Source organism: Pseudorasbora parva, chromosome 19 (assembly GCF_024679245.1).
Source record: "Pseudorasbora parva isolate DD20220531a chromosome 19, ASM2467924v1, whole genome shotgun sequence".
Taxonomy (NCBI): Eukaryota; Metazoa; Chordata; class Actinopteri; order Cypriniformes; family Gobionidae; genus Pseudorasbora; species Pseudorasbora parva.
This window is the reverse complement of record NC_090190.1, coordinates 2626661-2648029: the sequence shown is the minus strand read 5'-3', so window position 1 is coordinate 2648029 and position 21369 is coordinate 2626661. Positions and strand designations below refer to the sequence as shown.

The 21369-nt window shown below is 36.5% G+C and overlaps 1 protein-coding gene across 3 annotated transcripts in view; it reads right to left on the bottom strand.

The window, feature by feature from the left end:
* Nucleotides 1-2797: 2797 nt before the first annotated feature.
* Nucleotides 2798-21369, bottom strand: part of cap2 (cyclase associated actin cytoskeleton regulatory protein 2) — a 55553-nt gene continuing 36981 nt past the window's right edge. For all 3 annotated transcript variants that reach the window (XM_067426068.1, XM_067426067.1, XM_067426070.1), the window contains exons 7-14: nt 21140-21225; nt 20535-20640; nt 13570-13759; nt 11088-11248; nt 8342-8465; nt 8195-8277; nt 5767-5910; nt 2798-5098 (exon numbers count right to left, since the gene is read on the bottom strand). In XM_067426068.1, coding sequence (XP_067282169.1) covers nt 5015-5098; nt 5767-5910; nt 8195-8277; nt 8342-8465; nt 11088-11248; nt 13570-13759; nt 20535-20640; nt 21140-21225 — 978 coding nt within the window. In that variant the 3' untranslated portion in view covers nt 2798-5014. The remainder of the gene's footprint in view (nt 5099-5766; nt 5911-8194; nt 8278-8341; nt 8466-11087; nt 11249-13569; nt 13760-20534; nt 20641-21139; nt 21226-21369) is intronic.

Sequence of the window (21369 nt, the reverse complement as noted above, 5' to 3'; positions counted from 1 at the left end):
TCTCAATAATGGATTACTGCTTTACGAGCGCATAAGAAACATTAACTTTACTGATCAGGATAAGTTCAATATTTCAAATGGTCATACAGTTTACTTTACTAACATAGTAGCATAAGCAGTTAGGTAACGTTTAGATCGCAAGTTTCATTGACTTCGTGTATGTGGCAGAATAACAGATTCAACTCATTAAATGTCTTTTGAAGGTTTAATAAACACAGACTAAAAATAACACTACAATTCACACAGAAAGTACATACTAAATATGCATCAAGAGAGTAGAAATATAGATATTAACGAAAGAATACATAAAAGAGAATACTGAATAGACTGAAGTTAGAGAGAGATAAAAGAGAGAGAGAGAGACAAAGAGAGTGAGAGAGAGAGAGAGACAAAGAGAGTGGGGGAGGGTGAGAACCACTGCATTTAAATGCAGTCCATTTAGAACCAGCTTTCCTTCAATTCACCAGATACGACCTTCACGGAGTTAATTTATCCCAACGGGAGAATAACACACCCTCTTTACAGCAGTAAGAAATAGAATACTTGCATTCTTTTTGGTTTCGTTTTGGCTTCTCGCTTGTGTGCATGTGTGTCTGCGTGTCCGGCGGTCCGGCGGTCCTTTCCGAGGTTGGGAGGGAAGCGGCTGTTTGCTTTAGCGATGCTTCGTGTTCTTGAAGATCGGATTGTAGAAGAGAAGATTTTTGGAAGAGATGAGGCCTGCTTGGAGGGCCTGCATTGGTGGCCTGGCTTGAGTGCCAGCCCCCCCCCCCCCCCCCCCGTGGGTGTTGGCTCCCACAGGAGAGAGAGGAGAAGTGAACAGAGCGGAGTAAGAGAACAAGAAGAGGCGAAGAGCTTGTCTTCACTGGTCTTTTAAGGTCTGGAAATAGTCCCACCCTCCAGGGTTAGACTTAACCAATGAGAGTGTTGGGATTTCCCGGCGGGAAATTCCTCAGCAGAATTTATAGCTCTTTGTTTGAAGGTTCGACTCAGTGGGTCTCTGAGTCTTCATACTATAATTAATGCAACAAACACACACTGCATTTTCTGAATAAGTGATATACATGGAAGTGTAAGTCGTGAAGTGAGCATTAATTTGATAGGAGACATGACATATATGAGGTTATCTGAACTAGTACTTTGTTAAGACACAGACAAAAAGATGCAAAATACCATACAGAAAAAACATTTTACAAAACAATTATGTGTTTACATATAATGTCCTGGGGTGCATGTTCATCTATAGATGGTTTGTCTATAATTTGAGGCAAAAGCTCTGTGTCTTAAGCTCTTTGTGTATAAGACTTTCTCCACATTCTTTCCGGTCGTAAAACATCTTATCAGATGGTTTCCAGGGTAGCTGTTGTGTTGGGGGAAGGTCTGTCCATCAGCACAACTTTCAAAGCATATTTGTTAAATGTAACTGGCGATTGTGTGTTTGATTCGCCTGAGTCGCTACAGTGTGTTGTGTTAAATGTGTATACTGGTATGTGTGTGTTCTGTTAGTGTATGTGTGTGTGTGTGTGTGTGTGTGTGATTGAGTGTTCAATTTGTATGAGTGTGTATAAGTGTGGGTTCAGTGTGAGTGTTAAATGTGTAGTTTGTGTGTGAGTATGTTCAATGTTTATGAGTGTGTGTGTTTAGTGTGTGTTAAATGTGTATACTGGTATGTGTGTGTTCTGTTAGTGTGTGTGTGTGTGTGTGTGTTAAATTTGTATGAGTGTGTATAAGTGTGTTATCAATTTTTATGAGTGTGTGTGTGTGTTGTGTTAAATGTGTATACTGGTATGTGTGTGTTCTGTTAGTGTATGTGTGTGTGTGTGTGTTTGTGTGTGATTGAGTGTTCAATTTGTATGAGTGTGTATAAGTGTGTGTTCAGTGTGAGTGTTAAATTTGTAGTTTGTGTGTTAGTATGTTCAATGTTTATGAGTGTGTGTGTGTGTGTGTGTGTGTGTTAAATGTGTATACTGGTATGTGTGTGTGTTCTGTTAGTGTGTGTGTGTGTGTGTGTGTGTGTGTGTGTGTGTGTTAAATGTGTATACTGGTGTGTGTGTGTGTGTGTGTTACATTTGTATGAGTGTGTATAAGCGTGTTATCAATTTTTATGAGTGTGTGTGTGTTGTGTTAAATGTGTATACTGGTATGTGTGTGTTCTGTTAGTGTATGTGTGTGTTAGTGTTTGTGTGTGAGTGAGTGTTCAATTTGTATGAGTGTGTATAAGTGTGGGTTCAGTGTGAGTGTTAAATGTGTAGTTTGTGTGTGAGTATGTTCAATGTTTATGAGTGTGTGTGTGTGTTTAGTGTGTGTTAAATGTGTATACTGGTATGTGTGTGTTCTGTTAGTGTGTGTGTGTGTGTGTGTGTGTGTGTGTGTGTGTGTGTGTGTATGTATGTATGTGTGTGTGTGTTAGTGTGTGTGTGAGTGAGTGTTCAAGTTGTATGAGTGTGTAAAAATGTGTGTTCCGTGTGATTGTGTTTTCAGTGTGAGCGTTAAATGTGAGTTTGTGTGTGTGTTCAATGTGTGTGTGTTTAGAGTGTGTTCAATGTGTATACAGTATGTGTGTGTTTTGTTAGTGTGTGTGTTTGTGTTCAATTTGTGTGAGTGTGTTTAGTGTTTATGTTCAATGTGTGCGTTCTGTGTGTGTGTTCAGTGTGTGTGTGTGTAAATGAGTGATCAAATTAGTATGCTAAGTATACTTTAATAATATCTTGCTTATTAATATGTGCACATTTGAACTTTGACAGCTTTAGAAACACACGTTGGCTCTGGACTCATTTAAAGCCGAGTCGATAAACAGGAACAGATTCACAATGACTTTATTTGATTAAATTCATGTGAAGATACTTTGGTAAAGTACAGTGTGATTTACTACAGTTCTCCTGTGTTTATGCATCTCTTATAAGTCGTTTGCTGACTGAGCAAATGTAACATAATCCCCTTTTAAGGACTAAGAGAATGCTACACATTAACACACGTTGGCATAACGTTACATTCAGAAGTGAACAAACATTTAAAGCACGTACATTTACAGGCAGACTGAAGAAAGAAGTATGTTTACCCAATAATCCGCTGCATTTACTTAAAGAGGATCTATTATTGATTGTGTTTTCCTGCTTGAATGTTGATTATTTCCTCATATTCTCCATTGTTGTGGCTCCTCTCTTCACAGTCTGTCAGTAACTCTGTTTAGTTCCTGTCTCTATGAAGCCCCGCCTTCTGAACCACACTGTGCTCTGATTGGTCGGCTGGAGCAGTGTGTTGTGATTGGTGTTTGGGGAATGCCCCGTCCCTTACCATAACTGCCAGTTTTAACACACTACTAACTAACTCAAGCAGGCCCCGCCCCTTTATTATGTGCATAAATTATTATAATGAGGAGTATTGTGACGTGTTCATTGGAGGGACTTTTTTCATGTTTAAACCGTGATATTACACACTAAAGAAATCTGTAATAGGTCCTCTTAAATGTTATAACGCAGTCATTTTCAGAAATGGATGGTCTGAGATTATGATAAAAATTAAGTGATGTTATTTTGAACTGTATTAAAATAATATAAAATCTTATAAAAACATCCCCAAAGGCACTCATTCATTTGCAGAAAGACCTGAATCACACTCGTAAAATGAAAAGTGATTGATTGTAAAAGATCGATTGACTTTTCTCCTCCACTTATGATTGTTCTCTTGTCAAATAAACGTTTTATTGAGAAGTATAATGTTATGAACTGAACTGGGATCTGTAAACGGCAGGAAATGTGACGGCACAAAACACAAAGGATCCGTTTCCCTATAAAGATGAGTTGTAGCTAAATATACTTGTAATATATCACAAAATATTGTATCTATATTACTGCACGGAGCCAAGATGTATTTGAGAATTTATGACACCAACACAAAGTACTATATCATTTCAAATCAATTCAGAAATCTGTTAAAAATGTGTAAAAAGTCATCACTATGGAGAATTTTTATTTTTGTTGAAGTGTTATTTTAATATCATTTGTAGATTTTAAAAATATTTCGAAATAGTTTTTTATTTTTTATTTAATTTTGTTGTGTTTTTTGTTGTTGTTGCAAGGTTTTGTTTTTTTGTCTATATGTCATTATAGTTTTATTATTTATTTCAGTTTTTTATTTTAGTATTTTAGTTATTTTAGTATATAAAGTTAAACTAAATAAAATTGCCATGGACCTATTTTTATATTTAATTATTAATTTAAATATAAACATATTTAAATAATATTAAAATATAAATATTATTTAAATATATTTTAAACAATATACATATTTTAAATAATATTTATATTAACTTTTATCTCATGCAACAAAAATGTTCTTTGTTTTTTTTGTTTTTTGACTTCGTACTTTGAGTTGTTGACTAAAACACTCCCATATTCACACATCATGCTGTGCAATAACTTATATAATACATAATGCTTAAAAATTATAATCTATCTATTTTTATTTTCATATTTTCTGTTTTCATTTAAATTTGTGTTAACGTTTTAGTGATTTTGCTGTATGTTTTTGTAATTTTTTACACATTTTTGTTTTTTGTCTATTTAGTTGTATTTATTTTAGCTTTAATCTTTGTTATTTTATTATATTGTTAAACTAAATAAAAATAAGAAATCTTGCCTAGCTGTTTTCGTTTTCATTTTGACTTCGTTCTTTGAGTTGCTGACTGAAATATTCCCATATTCACACATAATGGTGCCATGCTGTGCAATAACTTATATAATGTGTGAAAAGTATAATCTAATAATCTATCTAAAGTAAAATCTATTTTATTCAAGGAGAAACACATCTAACCGTGTTTAAAGGTTTTATAATTGGAGTGGGGAAAATGGAAGATGTTTGCTAATATTTTGCTCTAATTGTGAATTTTCTGAGCCTAAAACTATAACTCAACACAACCACAATGTATGAATTATTGCGTTTGAGTCCCCAGAGTGAGATGGTGAAAGGGCATGGAGGATTCTGGGAAGGAGGAAGGAGGTGACGAGCTGAAAAGGACTCAACCAGCAATCTTTGTGGGCTCTGTGAGCAGGCCGGATCCGTCCCAAACCGTTTTAAACTGCTCAGGAACCGGAAACTCCCTCTGGTGAACACATATTAGACGATATTAGGCCAATATTGCATGAACAATGAGCTGATGAAAACATTCCAGCATGAAAAGCTGCACTAGTAGCGCGTGATGGAAGGTTTAAACACACTGCAACAAAATGCTTTTCTTACTTAGTATTTTTGTCTTGTTTCTAGTCCAAACATCTAAACCAAGAAGTATTTACTAGACAAGCAAAAGTAATTGCCTTGTTTTGGTAAAAAAATAACTCAAAATGAAGAGAGTTTTTGCTTAAAATGGGGTAAGAAAAAAAATCTTTAAACAATATTATTTAGCTTACTCCACTGGCAGATTATTTATCTTATTTTAAGCAAAACTCTCTTCATTTTGAGTTATTTTTTTCCCAAAACAAGACAATCATTTGTACTTGTCTATTAAATGTTTCTTAATGTAAGATTTTTTAGATGTTTAGACTAGAAACAAGACAAAAATACTGTGTGGGAAAAGCACATAGCATTTTTTTAAAGCTGAACTGAAGACTTTTCTGTTCAGAAAGGCTTTTTTTGTGTTGATTGTTTTTATTATTCTATATTTAGATTTTTTTTTTTTCATTTTTGTTATTTTTCCTTTTGCATTGTGAGATTCTTTAAGTGCGTTATAAATCAAATCAAATCAAATCTATTATTATTATTATTATTACTCACATAATCATCCTCTCCCTCAGGAACCAGGATGTTCATCTCGGAGCTCTTGGCACTGACGATCTCACAGTCCAGCGAGTCCTTGCTCAGGTACACATGGCAGCCTTCAGTCTTGTTAATGGAAATCGTAGGAACTTTTCCCATCACCTGAGATGGCAAACACAAGCTATAATACGTGTTGTCCATGTAAGGCCGTAGAATTATTAGAAAAATACTGCATGCGGTCACGACGTGAAGCTAATAATTTCACAGCCCGTCGTCCATTATTCCGCTTATCTATAATCATGATGAATTTTCATTAGTTGCTGATGCAGTAATAATTAATAAATGGGTTAGTTCACCATTAGTAATACATTAACTCATGATTATCTGTGCATTATTTAAGCATGAATTAATGCAGATTAGTGCACCTGTATTGTAAAGTGTTACCCGTTACACTCCTAAATCTTGGTCTTCATTTTTCACTACTGGTCTTGGGTCATAAGCGGTTAACCATCAATTTCAAACACTAATGAAATCATGAGGGCGGGCTTTAGACGATGATGGACAGATGATCAACAGAAACTGACCAATGAGATCATCAGGGCGGGCTTTAGACGATGACGGACAGATGATCAACAGAAACTGACCAATAAGATCATCAGGGCAGGCTTTAGCCGATGACGGACAGATGATCAACAGAAACTGACCAATGAGATCATAAGGGCGGGCTTTAGCCGATGACGGACAGATGATCCACAGAAACTGACCAATGAGATCATCAGGGCGGGCTTTAGACGATGACGGACAGATGATCAACAGAAACTGACCAATGAGATCATCAGGGCGGGCTTTAGACCATGACGGACAGATTATCAACAGAAACTGACCAATGAGATCATTAGGGCGGGCTTTAGACGATGACGGACAGATGATCAACAGAAACTGACCAATGAGATCATCAGGGCGGGCTTTAGACGATGACGGACAGATGATCAACAGAAACTGACCAATGAGATCATCAGGGCGGGCTTTAGACGATGACGGACAGATGATCAACAGAAACTGACCAATGAGATCATCAGGGCGGGCTTTAACGATGATGGACAGATGATCAACAGAAACTGACCAATGAGATCATCAGGGCGGGCTTTAGACGATGATGGACAGATGATCAACAGTAACTGACCAATGAGATCATCAGGGTGGGCTTTAGACGATGACGGACAGATGATCAACAGAAACTGACCAATGAGATCATCAGGGCGGGCTTTAGACGATGACGGACAGATGATCAACAGAAACTGACCAATGAGATCATCAGGGTGGGCTTTAGACGATGACGGACAGATGATCAACAGAAACTGACCAATGAGATCATCAGGGCGGGCTTTAGACGATGACGGACAGATGATCAACAGAAACTGACCAATGAGATCATCAGGGCGGGCTTTAGACGATGACGGACAGATGATCAACAGAAACTGACCAATGAGATCATCAGGGCAGGCTTTAGACGATGACGGACAGATGATCAACAGAAACTGACCAATGAGATCATCAGGGCGGGCTTTAGACGATGACGGACAGATGATCAACAGAAACTGACCAATGAGATCATCAGGGCGGGCTTTAGCCGATCACGGACAGATGATCAACAGAAACTGACCAATGAGATCATCAGGGCGGGCTTTAGACGATGACGGACAGATGATCAACAGAAACTGACCAATGAAATCATCAGGGCGGGCTTTAGACGATGACGGACAGATGATCAACAGTAAGGTAATCATCACGCCATCAAAGGGGCTTGGATTATATTTGTTCGACTCCTAAACGGAGAGCTTGTTTGTATCTGCATCACCTTCACTATTTCTCTCAGAAATGATGATCATGTTGGGGTCAGTGCTCTGTGTATCATTAAACTCTTTTTTACAACACCGGCAAAGATCGTTTATTCCAGCGCATGTGCAGACAGGGTTGCCAAGTTTTTACAACAAAACCCGCCAACTACTAGGCCTAAACAATAGCTTCTCGGGGGGTTCTCCAGAAACAAAAATGGTGTTTGGGGGTAAAATGTGTGTTATTTTGGCAAGTTTCCTGCTAAAATTCACATTCCTGGGTCTATATATCACATAATAGTCGCTTCAACCCACAGACATAGAAAACAACCTGCGGAAAAACCGCAGACTTGGCCACACAGTGCAGTTGAGCTCTGTTGACATTTGACAACTAACGTTATGCGCCGCTTCGTTGCTCTGATTGGTTGTAGCTCTGTCCAATTAAGGTCTTTCCTGGATGGGTTGAAACACGCCCCATAATCACAGCCCAATGGAGCATCAGACTCATATTCTGACTAGAACTGAGGATGACCACAGCAGGCTAACCCTGTAGTATAATAGGTGACAAAATCTAGCCTGTAACCCGTTTTGTACACACGTTTCCACCCCACCTGAAGCTGAACGTCTCTGGAGTTGATGATCTCGGCGATGCCCACGGCACTGTCGAAAACGAGCCCGAGCTTCTTACAGTTGTCTGTAAAGAGAATAAATTAGCCAGGAGGAAGACAACAGCTGGGCTTCGGAGGAGCTCCTCTTACCTACTATGATGGAGTTGACTTTGCCTTTTATCTGTAATGTGGAGCTATTACAGCCGAAGACGTAAACCACCTGTCTGAGCTCAGTGTCCTCTATCAGCAGGTCATGTGACTGATCCTGGTGCTCCTATTGGTCAGAAACACACAACACATGCTCCAGTGATGCTAGATTACAGGCGTTACCATCCATAACTCAATGGATCTCTTCCACTTTAAAATGTATATTTGTATCATGTTTAGGCTCTGCTAAATATATTTCTATTGAGAAAATGGTATAATAGTATTAATAATTAATATATATTATTATGCATTCTTCTAAATATTTAATATACCATAACATAATATATAATAATCATATTAATAATAAAAATAACCACTATGCTAAAAATAAAATAATTATTGTTAGCATAATGGTTAAAATAACTACTAATACTATTACATATGTTACATAGAATACTTAATAATAATAACCACTATGCTATCACAGTATGTTACGGTATATTACAGTCTGTTACAATATATAGTATGTTACGGTATATTACAGTATGTTAAAATATATAGTATGTTACGGTATATTACAGTATGTTAAAGTATATAGTATGTTACGGTATATTACAGTATGTTACGATATATAGTATTTTACGGTATATTACAGTATGTTACAATATATACTATGTTACGGTATATTACAGTATGTTAAAGTATATAGTATGTTACGGTATATTACAGTATGTTACGATATATAGTATTTTACGGTATATTACAGTATGTTACAATATATAGTATGTTACGGTATATTACAGTATGTTACGATATATAGTATTTTACGGTATATTACAGTATGTTACAATATATAGTATGTTACGGTATATTACAGTATGTTACGATATATAGTATGTTACAGTATATTACAGTATGTTACAATATATAGTATGTTACGGTATATTACAATATGTTAAAGTATATAGTATGTTACGGTATATTACAGTATGTTAAAGTATATAGTATGTTATGGTATATTACAGTATGTTAAAGTATATAGTATGTTATGGTATATTACAGTATGTTACGATATATAGTATGTTACGGTATATTACAGTATGTTACGATATATAGTATGTTACGGTATATTACAGTATGTTAAAGTATATAGTATGTTATGGTATATTACAGTATGTTAAAGTATATAGTATGTTATGGTATATTACAGTATGTTACGATATATAGTATGTTACGGTATATTACAGTATGTTACAATATATAGTATGTTACGGTATATTACAATATGTTACGATATATAGTATGTTACGGTATATTACAGTATATTACAATATATAGTATGTTACGGTATATTACAATATGTTACGATATATAGTATGTTACGGTATATTACAGTATGTTACAATATATAGTATGTTACGGTATATTACAATATGTTACGATATATAGTATGTTACAGTATATTACAGTGTTACAATATATAGTATGTTACGGTATATTACAGTATGTTACGATATATAGTATGTTACGGTATATTACAGTATGTTACAATATATAGTATGTTACGGTATATTACAATATGTTAAAGTATATAGTATGTTACGGTATATTACAGTATGTTACGATATATAGTATGTTACGGCATATTACAGTATGTTACAATATATAGTATGTTACGGTATATTACAGTATGTTACAATATATAGTATGTTACGGTATATTACAGTATGTTACGATATATAGTATGTTACAGTATATTACAGTATGTTACAATATATAGTATGTTACGGTATATTACAATATGTTACGATATATAGTATGTTACGGTATATTACAGTATGTTACAATATATAGTATGTTACGGTATATTACAATATGTTACGATATATAGTATGTTACGGTATATTACAGTATGTTACAATATATAGTATGTTACGGTATATTACAATATGTTAAAGTATATAGTATGTTACGGTATATTACAGTATGTTACGATATATAGTATGTTACGGTATATTACAGTATGTTACGATATATAGTATGTTACGGTATATTACAGTATGTTACAATATATAGTATGTTACGGTATATTACAATATGTTACAATATATAGTATGTTACGGTATATTACAGTATGTTACGATATATAGTATGTTACGGTATGTTACAATATGTTACGATATATAGTATGTTACGGTATATTACAGTATGTTACGATATATAGTATGTTACGTTATATTACAGTATGTTACAATATATAGCATGTTACGGTATATTACAATATGTTACGATATATAGTATGTTACGGTATATTACAGTATGTTACAATATTTAGTATGTTACAGTATATTACAGTATGTTACGATATATAGTATGTTACGGTATATTACAGTATGTTACAATATATAGTATGTTACGGTATATTACAATATGTTACGATATATAGTATGTTACGGTATATTACAGTATGTTACAATATATAGTATGTTACGGTATATTACAATATGTTACGATATATAGTATGTTACGGTATATTACAGTATGTTACGATATATAGTATGTTACGGTATATTACAGTATGTTACAATATTTTACTGTATATTACAGTATGTTACAGTATGTTACAGTATATTACAGTATGTTAAAGTATATCGTATGTTACAGTATATTACAGTATGTTATGATATATAACAGTATGTTATCGTATATTACAGTATGTTGCAGGATGTTGTGCATGTATTGGACTCACCACCCTCCACTTTTTCCCCTCCAGCTCCAGCACGGGGGAATGTTTCCGGGCAGGCTCGCGCACCGACGGGCTGGAGATCTGATGTTTGGCTGGAGACTCCTGCTGCTTCCTCAGGTTAGCGTTCTTATGGGTCTTCTGCTCGTCGGACACATGCTTTAAACCTGGAGGAAAAACACACAGAACACACAGCACCTGAAGTGACTGATGATGGCGGGACAGGGTTTCTGTGGACCAGAGCCGGACAGTAACAGTATATTTACTTGAATTTCCTACATTTAGATATGTGGGCAAATGCATGTTTGTCTCAGTGCATGAATTGTTTTTGTTTGGCAGTCACGGCTAGCTTAGCTTAGCATAATGAATGGAATCCTATGTTGCCAACTAGCATGTCCCAAGTAAAAGTGATCCAAAAAAAAAAAAAACACCCACCTAATTAATTCTTATGGCCTGCGTATTCACAACGAGTACACAACACATTGCGATCGCTCAACAGCCAGAGGACGTGAGGATGAGAGCAGTGATATTGCTGATTCCCCATAATATAGTCCCAAGTCAATATCTGCCGACGAAATCGCCTAGTCTTAATCTGCATCGCTATTTGTATTTGTTGTGAATACGCAGTAATTTTTGTTTTTGTTTTTTTTATCCCTTTTACTTCGGACATGCTAGCTGGCAACATAGGATTCCATTCATTATGCTAAGCTAAGCTAGCGGCGAACCTGCCAAACTAAAACAATGCATGCACTGAGACAAAAATGCATTTGCCCACATATCTAAATGTAGGAAAGAAGCTGAATAAGCCCTATTTCTAAAAACGGTGGAGCGTTCCTTTAAGTACAACTTTAAGGAATCTGTACTTTATTCGAGCATTATTTTTGGGGAGTACTCATGACTTTACTCAAGTACATTTGAGAGGCAAATACTGTACTCTTTACTCCGCTACATATCTGTCCATAACCGTGGGTACCCGTCACTACTGCTAAAAAAACAAGGAAAAATTAAAAATCTCGGACACCCTTTATTTCCCTCTCAAACGTGATTGGCTTGTGCAGGCGCCAATGATTGGAACAGCCTATCAGCAATCACCCTCAGCTTTCTGCCAAAGTCAACTCAATGGTCAGATTTAGATAGGAGACGAAACGATGGATGAAGACGCAGCAGGTCCATCTGGGAATGTGTCGACCCGTGATGTTCTTGAGTATTCGGTGAGTTTAACACAGTCAGGTTCAAATGAGGGAGCAAAAAATCCATTAAAACTCTAGCAGAGGGTTGTCAGAGCGTTGCCATTGTGCTTTTACCTTGTGGGCAAGTGAGAAATGTTAAATAAAGCAACACAAAAAAATATTTTACAATTTTTGATTCCTTTTACATTTTCCAAGGTATTTACATTTTTCACAACTCCATGTAGGACGTTTCTATACATAAATGTGAGCACTGTGGCGGCAGTAATGCAATTTTTCTAAAATGTACTCTTGATACTCAAGTACTTCAGTACTTTTACTTATGGGTCCTGCACACTGTGCGATTTTTCAAAATCCTTTGCGAATGTCCCTTGACTGTACGAACATGATCCCCGATGTAAGCCATGCCACACTGTAAGATCTCAGTTGGCATTAATGTTAGACTGCACGATAGTGAAGGTGCGCTAAAAACGGACGCTCACAAGAAAACTCACCCGGAGTTTTATATCATTGATGAATGAAGCATTACACGCGGGACTGAAATGCTGGCTACAAAGAAATCTCTAGCTCTCGTTTTGGTCATAGTTTGTCTTGAAAAACGGAGATATTTGACTGTTGTTGTAGAAGTCACACTGCAGGATTGTCTGCCAAATCTTCTGACACTGCCAGAATTTCGTCTGAGGTCAAATTTGATCGCAGCGCTCATTAATCAGCTGCCGGTGAACATGCCAAACTAACGACCAAAGACGTCAGATTTTAGCCTAGGATCAGAGGAATCTTTTAGGATTGCTAAATTTGTCTCAGACGGCCAAATCGTGGCCAAAATCACACAGTGTGCACTCGGCTTTAAAGGGTTAGTTCACCCAAAAATGAAATTTAGTATGTAATTAACGACTCACCCTAATGTCGTTCTCTAAAGCACCCTCAAGATAGATATAGTACGTGTTGTTCATGTAAGGCTGTAGAATTATTAGAAAAATAATGCATGCGGCCACAACCTGAAGCTAATAATTTTACAGAAAATACATTTGGGTCCAAAAATAACAAAAACTACAACTTTATTCAGCATTGTCTTCTCTTCCGGGTTTGTGTTCAATCCTCTAATAAAGATTCAAACGGTTATGTTTTTATTCCCTTTCTGGACATGGACAGTATAGTGTGCATACACTTGCATACGCTCTCAGACTAAATATAAAATATCTTAAACTGTGTGTGAAGATGAACGGAGGTCTTACGGGTGTGGAGCGACATTAGGGTGAGGAGTTAATGACAGACATTTCATTTTTGTGTTCTCTGCCCACCTTTAGTGATGGCTTCGCCCTGGTTGAGCTGAGCAAACAGAGCCAAATGTTGGGCTGAGCCATCCTCAGGGTTATGGCTGCTGTTGTCCATGAACACTGGAGGAGGAAGAGGAGGAGGAGGAGGAGGAAGAGGAGGAGGGCAACGGCCATCAGATGGAGCATTAAACAGTGAGGAAGGGGCTACAGGACCCTGTAGAGAACATCACAGTTAGTCCCAAGCACACATATACACACCTATACAGTTTTATAAAATGGCTGAATATCTTAAGAAGGTTCAGCAACTAAACTGTAAGCACATGTTGTTCATTGCAATGGCCGTTTTACTCCAGTAGGAGGAGTATGAGGCAGCAGTTTGAGTCGTGAGGCTGACCTGAATGAAGGGATTCAACTTTAAAGATACAAAAATGAAGGAGAGCTCCATGATAGAAAGATAGATAGAATAAACATGGATTTCATATACAGTAATATATAAAGTAAAACTTATTTTACACATATATAAACATATTTTTCCAAAAACATGGATGTCATACAGTAATAAAGACATGAACAGCTTCATTAAAATGTACAATTATAAATTAGTATGGAATACGGACAATAAGGAACAAATAATAATAATAAAGAGTGAGTCGGTGTGTCCAAAACTCTGACTGCGGCTCTATCTACACATATTATACATTTAACAATTAAGGGTTTAGTTCACCCAAAAATTAAATTTATGTCATTAATGACGTCCGAGAGCGTATGCAAGTGTATGCACACTATACTGTCCAAGTCCAGAAAGTGAATAAAAACCATGAATCAGCGTATTGATTCATGATTCGGATCGCCGTGATTTCAGCTGTTTGACACGCGATCTGAATCATGAATCAATACGCTGATTCATAACCGTTTGAATCTTTATTTGAGGATTGAACACAAACCCGGAAGAGAAGCCAATGCTGAATAAAGTCGTAGTTTTTGTTATTTTTGGACCCAAATGTATTTTGGATGCTTCAAGAGACTCTAATTAACCCACTGATGTCTCATATGGACTACTGTGATGATGTTTTTATTCCCTTTCTGGACATGGACAGTATAGTGTGCATACACTTGCATTCACTCTCAGACTAAATATAAAATATCTTAAACTGTGTGTGAAGATGAACGGAGGTCTTACGGGTGTGGAACGACATTAGGGAGAGGAGTTAATGACATACATTTCATTTTTGGGTGAACTAACCCTTTAAATATCAGTCAAAATATGCTGTAAAATGTCTCTGGCGTAACTATCCTGTTTATCCTCAGGGAGCGTTTCTATGATGGTCCTGATTTTTAAAAGCATTTCACATTATTCCATGTGTTTCTGGCACAACTGGGATAATCTTTTTTAACAATGGAGGCCGTTTGGCTGTTGTGTGACCCTGACGGCACACTTAGGCCTGTTTCACACAGTCAGCACAGCTGCCATTGACAGTTGCACACGGTTAAGCCACTTAAGCAACTGTTGCACACTCATCTTTTCCTGTCTTGTGCTAACACACACACACACACTTCTAATCCCAATACTTGTGCTGATGTTCAGTTTAGGCTGGGCGGCTCGACCTCTGACCCTAAAGGTCAAAGCCTTGTGAAGAGGTGAAAAGGCAAAAGGTACTTAAACTGTTAGAGGAAGTGAGAAAAATACAGTGAGATGTGTGAGGATATATAATGAAGAAGTCAAAGGAGAGGTCTAATGTGGAATACATGAGAACAGAGGTTGAATTACGAGGAGTGTGTGTGAGAGCAGGTGTGTAAGCCAGACACACACTAGGCTTTTGTTGGGGGCATTTCTATGGTAAACCCCCCCCATGCAAAAGGACCCAGATGACCACCTGTCCGCAGCACACAGTCCTTTACACACACACACACACACACACACACACACAGAGCGAGAGGGACAGCTGACACACACAGTTTGTGACGGCTCTCAGGTTTCTGTCTGACACACACACACACAATTTCAACACATGACAGACAAGATTTAACATCCCCAAAAGTCCCGGGCGTACTTGAGGGGTACGGTGTAAATAAGATTATTACAGTATGTTTTTTAGTCTTTCTACTTTAAAATCGTACATGTATTCAGTGCATACTTCCCGTTTCTTTGAGATGAATCATTAAATTTACAATAAATCTCTGAGTGAAAATTGTATCTACACCAATTTGTTTTTCAGTGTAATCTCTACAAGACGTAAAAAGCAGCATGAAGCATTTATTAATGACACTAAAACAAACTACAGACTAAAAACTAACTTTCTAAAACTCCTGTAACCTGATACAGGGCTGCATATTCTGTTTAAATGTTTGGGGTCAGCAAGATTAAAATAAATAAATAATAAATCCAACTTGCATAAATCCATTTATTTATTTATTTATTTATTTATTTATTTATTTATTTATTTATTTATTTATTATTATTCAATAATGTACAATATATCAGTTCCATAGTTGGAGAATTTTATATTTATCGGTATTGTTCAATTTAATTGTGCATGCTAATTTCCCATGTGTATGGTAAAAAAGTTTAATCTGCTCACAAAGGCTGCATTTATTTTAGTAAAATACAGTAAAAACAGGAAAAATGGTGAAATATTACACTTTAAATCATCTGTCCTCTATGTGAATATATAGTAAAGTGTGATGTATTCCTGTGATCAAAGCTGAATTTATCATCATTCCTCCAGTCTTCAGAGTCACATGATCATTCACTAATCATTCTCAGATGAGGATCTGATCATCAACACACATTTAGGATTATTATCAGTGATGAAAACAGTCGTGTGTATATATATATATATATATATATATATATTAAATAAATAAATAATATTTATATAATTGTATTGATCAATGATGCATTAAATTGACCAAAAGTAACATTTAAAATGTTACTAAAAATTATATTTTAAACCAATGCTCTTTATTTGCTATTCTAAATTCATAAAAAAATCCTGAAATGAATGCATCCCCGTTTCCTCAATAATCTGAAGCAGCACGGCTGTTTTAAACACTGATAATAATTATAAATGTTTCTTAAGCATCCAATCATCATATCAGGATCATGTGACACTTGAGTAATGATACTGAAAATTCAGCTTTGATCACAGAAATAAATTATATTACTTGAGTCATATTTTTTCTGTAAACTTATGACTTTAACTTCACTATATTTGAAAGACAAATATCGTCCTTTTTACTCCTCTACATTTCTGTCAAGGTCCTCGAAGTCGAAAGTCGTTTGTGTCGCAGCTTTGAAAGTCAGTGGATGATTTTTTTCTTCTTTAAAAGGTGTTTGGGTTTTTGTAGAAAGCCTTTCAGGAATCACTCTTGAAGAGTCTCGTGAAGTTCAATGATTTCACAGCATTTATTAAACACTGATTTATAGTTTAGAGCCAGGGGTGGACAAAATACATAACTTCATTACTTGAGTAAAAGTAACAGTACTGCTGGTCAAATATTACTCCGTTACAAGTGAAAGTTGTAAAAACTGATTTTTACTGGAGTAAAAGTAAAGAAGTATTTGTTTTCAAAAACACTTTAGTATCAAATGTATATTTCCTTTTTATGCCACTGTATATCAGGTGAACAGTGTGAGAATATCAGATGTGTATCAGTGTATTGGATCCGTGCATTCGGCCTTAAAGTGACAGCAGCTTTGTAACTTATATAAAAGTATTTAAATGAGTTTAAGTTAGTCGTCTGCTAGTGTGTCAGATGGAGCATCACTGACTGGCTTAAACCATGATGGCATAATGTGCATTTATACAACAATAATAAAATAATGCGCTGACATAAAAAAGGAAATTTACTTTTGATACTTTTTTTGCAACTTTCACTTGTTACTAGGGTTGGGCATCGAGAACCGGTTCCAATTGGAACCGTTTAAAAAATAACGATTCCATCGGAATCGTTTAGAAAATTTGTTTTCGGTTCCGATCTTCGGTTCCAAACGCGCAAGTTTTGGTTTCCATGGCCACCTGATTTCCGGTGCGCGCCCGCTTGTTCTTTTAGCCATGGAAGTCCGGTAAACGGCGCTCTGAAGTGTGGATTTATTTCACTTTTAAAAAGCCTGGGTCGAAACAGTGCAACTAGTGTTGTCAAAAATATAGATACTGAAATATCTGAAAAGATACGATAGCCTGCTCAGTTTCTACAGTAGCCTATCGATCCCAGCTGCGCCCTCCTCTCCTCTCCTCTCTGACTGACAGCGAGTTGACGCGCAGCCGCATATTCTCACTCAGCCCGGTTAACCCTCTGAACATGACGGACGCGCGTTCTGCTGGACTTTTCCTTACGACAGCGTGTTAGTGTTACGCCGGCTTCACACTGCACGCGTAAGCAGGGCGTAGGCAGCGCCAAAGCAGCGCGTGTGTAAAGCAGTAGCAGCGCGCGCACTTTTTCCTTTCACACAGGCAGCGTTTGTCGCGCGCAGTTGTCACGCGCAGTTGTGTACAGAGTAGGCTACCCTATAATGGATACATTTGCATTTCTCTTTAATGTATTTGAAATGGAAATAAAGCAAAGATTTATCATGAAGCTAATTTTATTTTAAAAAATCGTTTCACTTGTTTCTGATGTTTTTTTATTTCGTTTAGTGCGAGTTTTTGATAGAAGAAAGGCCATCGCACTATATGTCCATGAAAAGCACACTGCTAAAAAGAGAAACTTCACAGGAAATTGTCTTGAAATATTAGATAGGCATCAAATTGACATGCATTACCCATCATAAACCTCTTAATGATAATTCATAAATGACAGTAATAACTAAGAGGAAACTTCTTAATGATATATTGTAGGCTAAATGAGCAAATTATCTAAAAACGGTTTTTTTTTTTAAATGACAAAATAACGCACATCATAGTCTATCTGCATGTCTATACTGTATGTGTGTACATTCTATTTACCTAACCATATTTAGTTTTTCGTTCGTGAGACAACGAAAGATTGTCAAAAACACTTTAAAATGACTTACCATCAGCACCGAGCCGCTCACGCTCACCAACTTCCTCCCATGCTTTTTCATTCACTTGCAAGTCTTTATAAAGCAAATTGTGTGGATCATAGAGAACTGTGTGCTTCTCAACCTCCACGATGAGACAAGTGTCATGTCTTTCCAGGTGCACTCTGAAGAACACTGCCTGTGACACCACATGCTTTTGTTTATCTTTTCTGTTTTTATGCCAGCATATAGTTATAATATATACATAATTTAATTCATATTTAATTTAAGCTAAACTGGCATACATTATTTAAAATTAGTTTTGTAGTTCAGGCAAAAAAAAAAACTTATGGCAGTGACTTCGGTTTTTGTGTAGAACTTTTTTTTCTTCACAGTGCCGGATGTCATATGGTGACTGAGAAACACAAGGAACACTTCACTAAATTATTTCATGGTTAAATGTGTTATTTTTCATGTTAACCAGGTTAATTTTGATCAGAACAATGTACTGTGGCTTTAATTCATCGTGAGCAGTGCGTCAAAAATAGACCTGGCGCCGAAACGATCGCGGCACTGACGCTTCTGCTCTGCTCCTGCTACGCGCCGCTGCGCTGCCTCTGCTGCCGGTGTGAATGCACTCATTGATTAACATGGGCGCCGAAAAAAATACGCGCTGCTTACGCCCTGCTTACGCGTGCAGTGTGAAGCCGGCGTTAGTGTGTGTGATCGGTCTGCATATCGCGCGGGATTGCACATAATTCTACGAATCCCTCAGATTTCAAGCTCACATCTGAAGCGCGCACACACACACACACACACACACATACTGTAATAAAGCCCCCTCTGACATACAAGTGCAAATATTCGCTTCTTTTTTCAACTTATTATTAGTCAAATACAATCAACCAAATTCTCAGTGCACATTTAGAAGAGTATTAATGTAAACACAGTCGTGAACAATTCAGGAAGAAATGAAGAATGAGTAACAGGAACAGTGTTCAGGATCCATGAGTGCCGCAGTTCTTAAAGGGACAGCAGTCATTTGTTATTAAAAGTCAAACTACAAAAAACATTATCCAATGTTATTTTAAATTTAATTAGCCACTTTGCGTTTTTTAATTCAGTTTCTTACCTGAATGTTAGACCTACCTGAAAAAATAAAGCAGTCTATTTCATTTATATATTTTATTTTATTCTATTTTATTTATTTGTGCTATTTTTTGTAATATGTTTATTTGTTCTTATGTAATTACTGTTTAGTCGTCTTTTTAAATTCAATTTACCATTCGAAATCAAGCTTACTTGTGCTGTGTGTTAGCTATTGCAACATAATTACCCCGTTGTAAAAAATACATTGAGTTAGCAAATATTTGTGAGTATAATTTTAATAGTAATTGATCAATGTTTATATAAGAGAAAAAGCTTAAAAGCTTTATCATATAAAGTGATCTCTTCAGAAGATATTTTTGATTGCCTAGACTTTCAAAAGACAGACAAAAAAAAAATATATATATAAAAAATATCTAATTGACAGTATATGCAGCGCTTTTCCCCTGTGGTATTGAAAATAGCATTGAATATCGATGTGACATGTTTTGACTCCACCCCTCAAAGAATCGGAATCGAGAATCGAAAAGAACCGGAATCGAAAGTAAGAATCGGAATCGGAATCAGAATCGTTCAAATCAAAACGATGCCCAACCCTACTTGTTACGGAGTAATTAAAGATCAGTAGTACTGTTACTTTTACTCAAGTAATGAAGTTGTGTGCTTTGTCCGCCTCTGGAAATGAACCTGCATTCAACCAGCCTCTGCATGACTAAAAATGGAAAATATGCTTTTCAACTGTATTGCCATTTTTCCTAATTTGAAACACAAACACAATATCTAGCATGGAAAATGTTCACCTCCTCAAGATACTCTCGATTGATCACCTGTGCATTGCATAATCAAAAAAAAAACAATATTCACATTATACATTCAGAACACAAATGAAGGTCTAACTCACGGTTCTGCTCCAGACGAGGCCGGTGGTGTGATGATCCTTAATGTAGATCTGAAGTTCAGTCCAAATGCTCAGATAGGAACGCACCCACTCCACATGACGCCCGTCGCTGGGGTCAGCACACACACACACACACACACACACACACACACACACACACACACACACACACACAAGTGAACAAATGAATCAGTTTTTAATGGCAAAACATAAATATTTGTGTACTGTGTGAGAGATGTGTTCCTTGAAGAGCCACCTTGTAAGGGTAATTTCTCATCAAAGGGATAGTTCACCCAAAAATAAAAATGTGATGTTTATCTGCTTACACCAACTGCATCCAACATGTAGGCGTGTTTGTTTCTTCAATAGAACACAAATTAAGATTTTTAACTCCAACCGTTGCTGTGTGTAGGTCATATAATGCCTGTGAATGGGTAACAATTCTATGAGATGAAAAAAAAAAAAACATACTTAGACAACATGCACAAAGAGCCCTGTTGGAAGCAGTTGGAGTATGCAGATAAACATCACATTTTCATTTTTGGGTGAACTATCCCTTTAACAGGCTATCAAACTGAGCTAAACAAACACAAGAACAGCCCACTAACCTGTCTCTGTAGTCTTTCAGGACTCTGTTGGTGTAGAACATCGCGGCGTCGTTCATCTCCTTCACGTACGGGCCTGGTTTCTGACACTGCATGACAGGGAGCAAGAAAACAACAGGTCAAAAGAGCTCATCATAAGCAGAGAAAAATAAAACTGAGGCTCTGAACCTTTGCTGTAAACAGCTGCAGAAGTCTAAAGCAGAAAATGATAGAGTCCAGATCTGCTCGGTCCA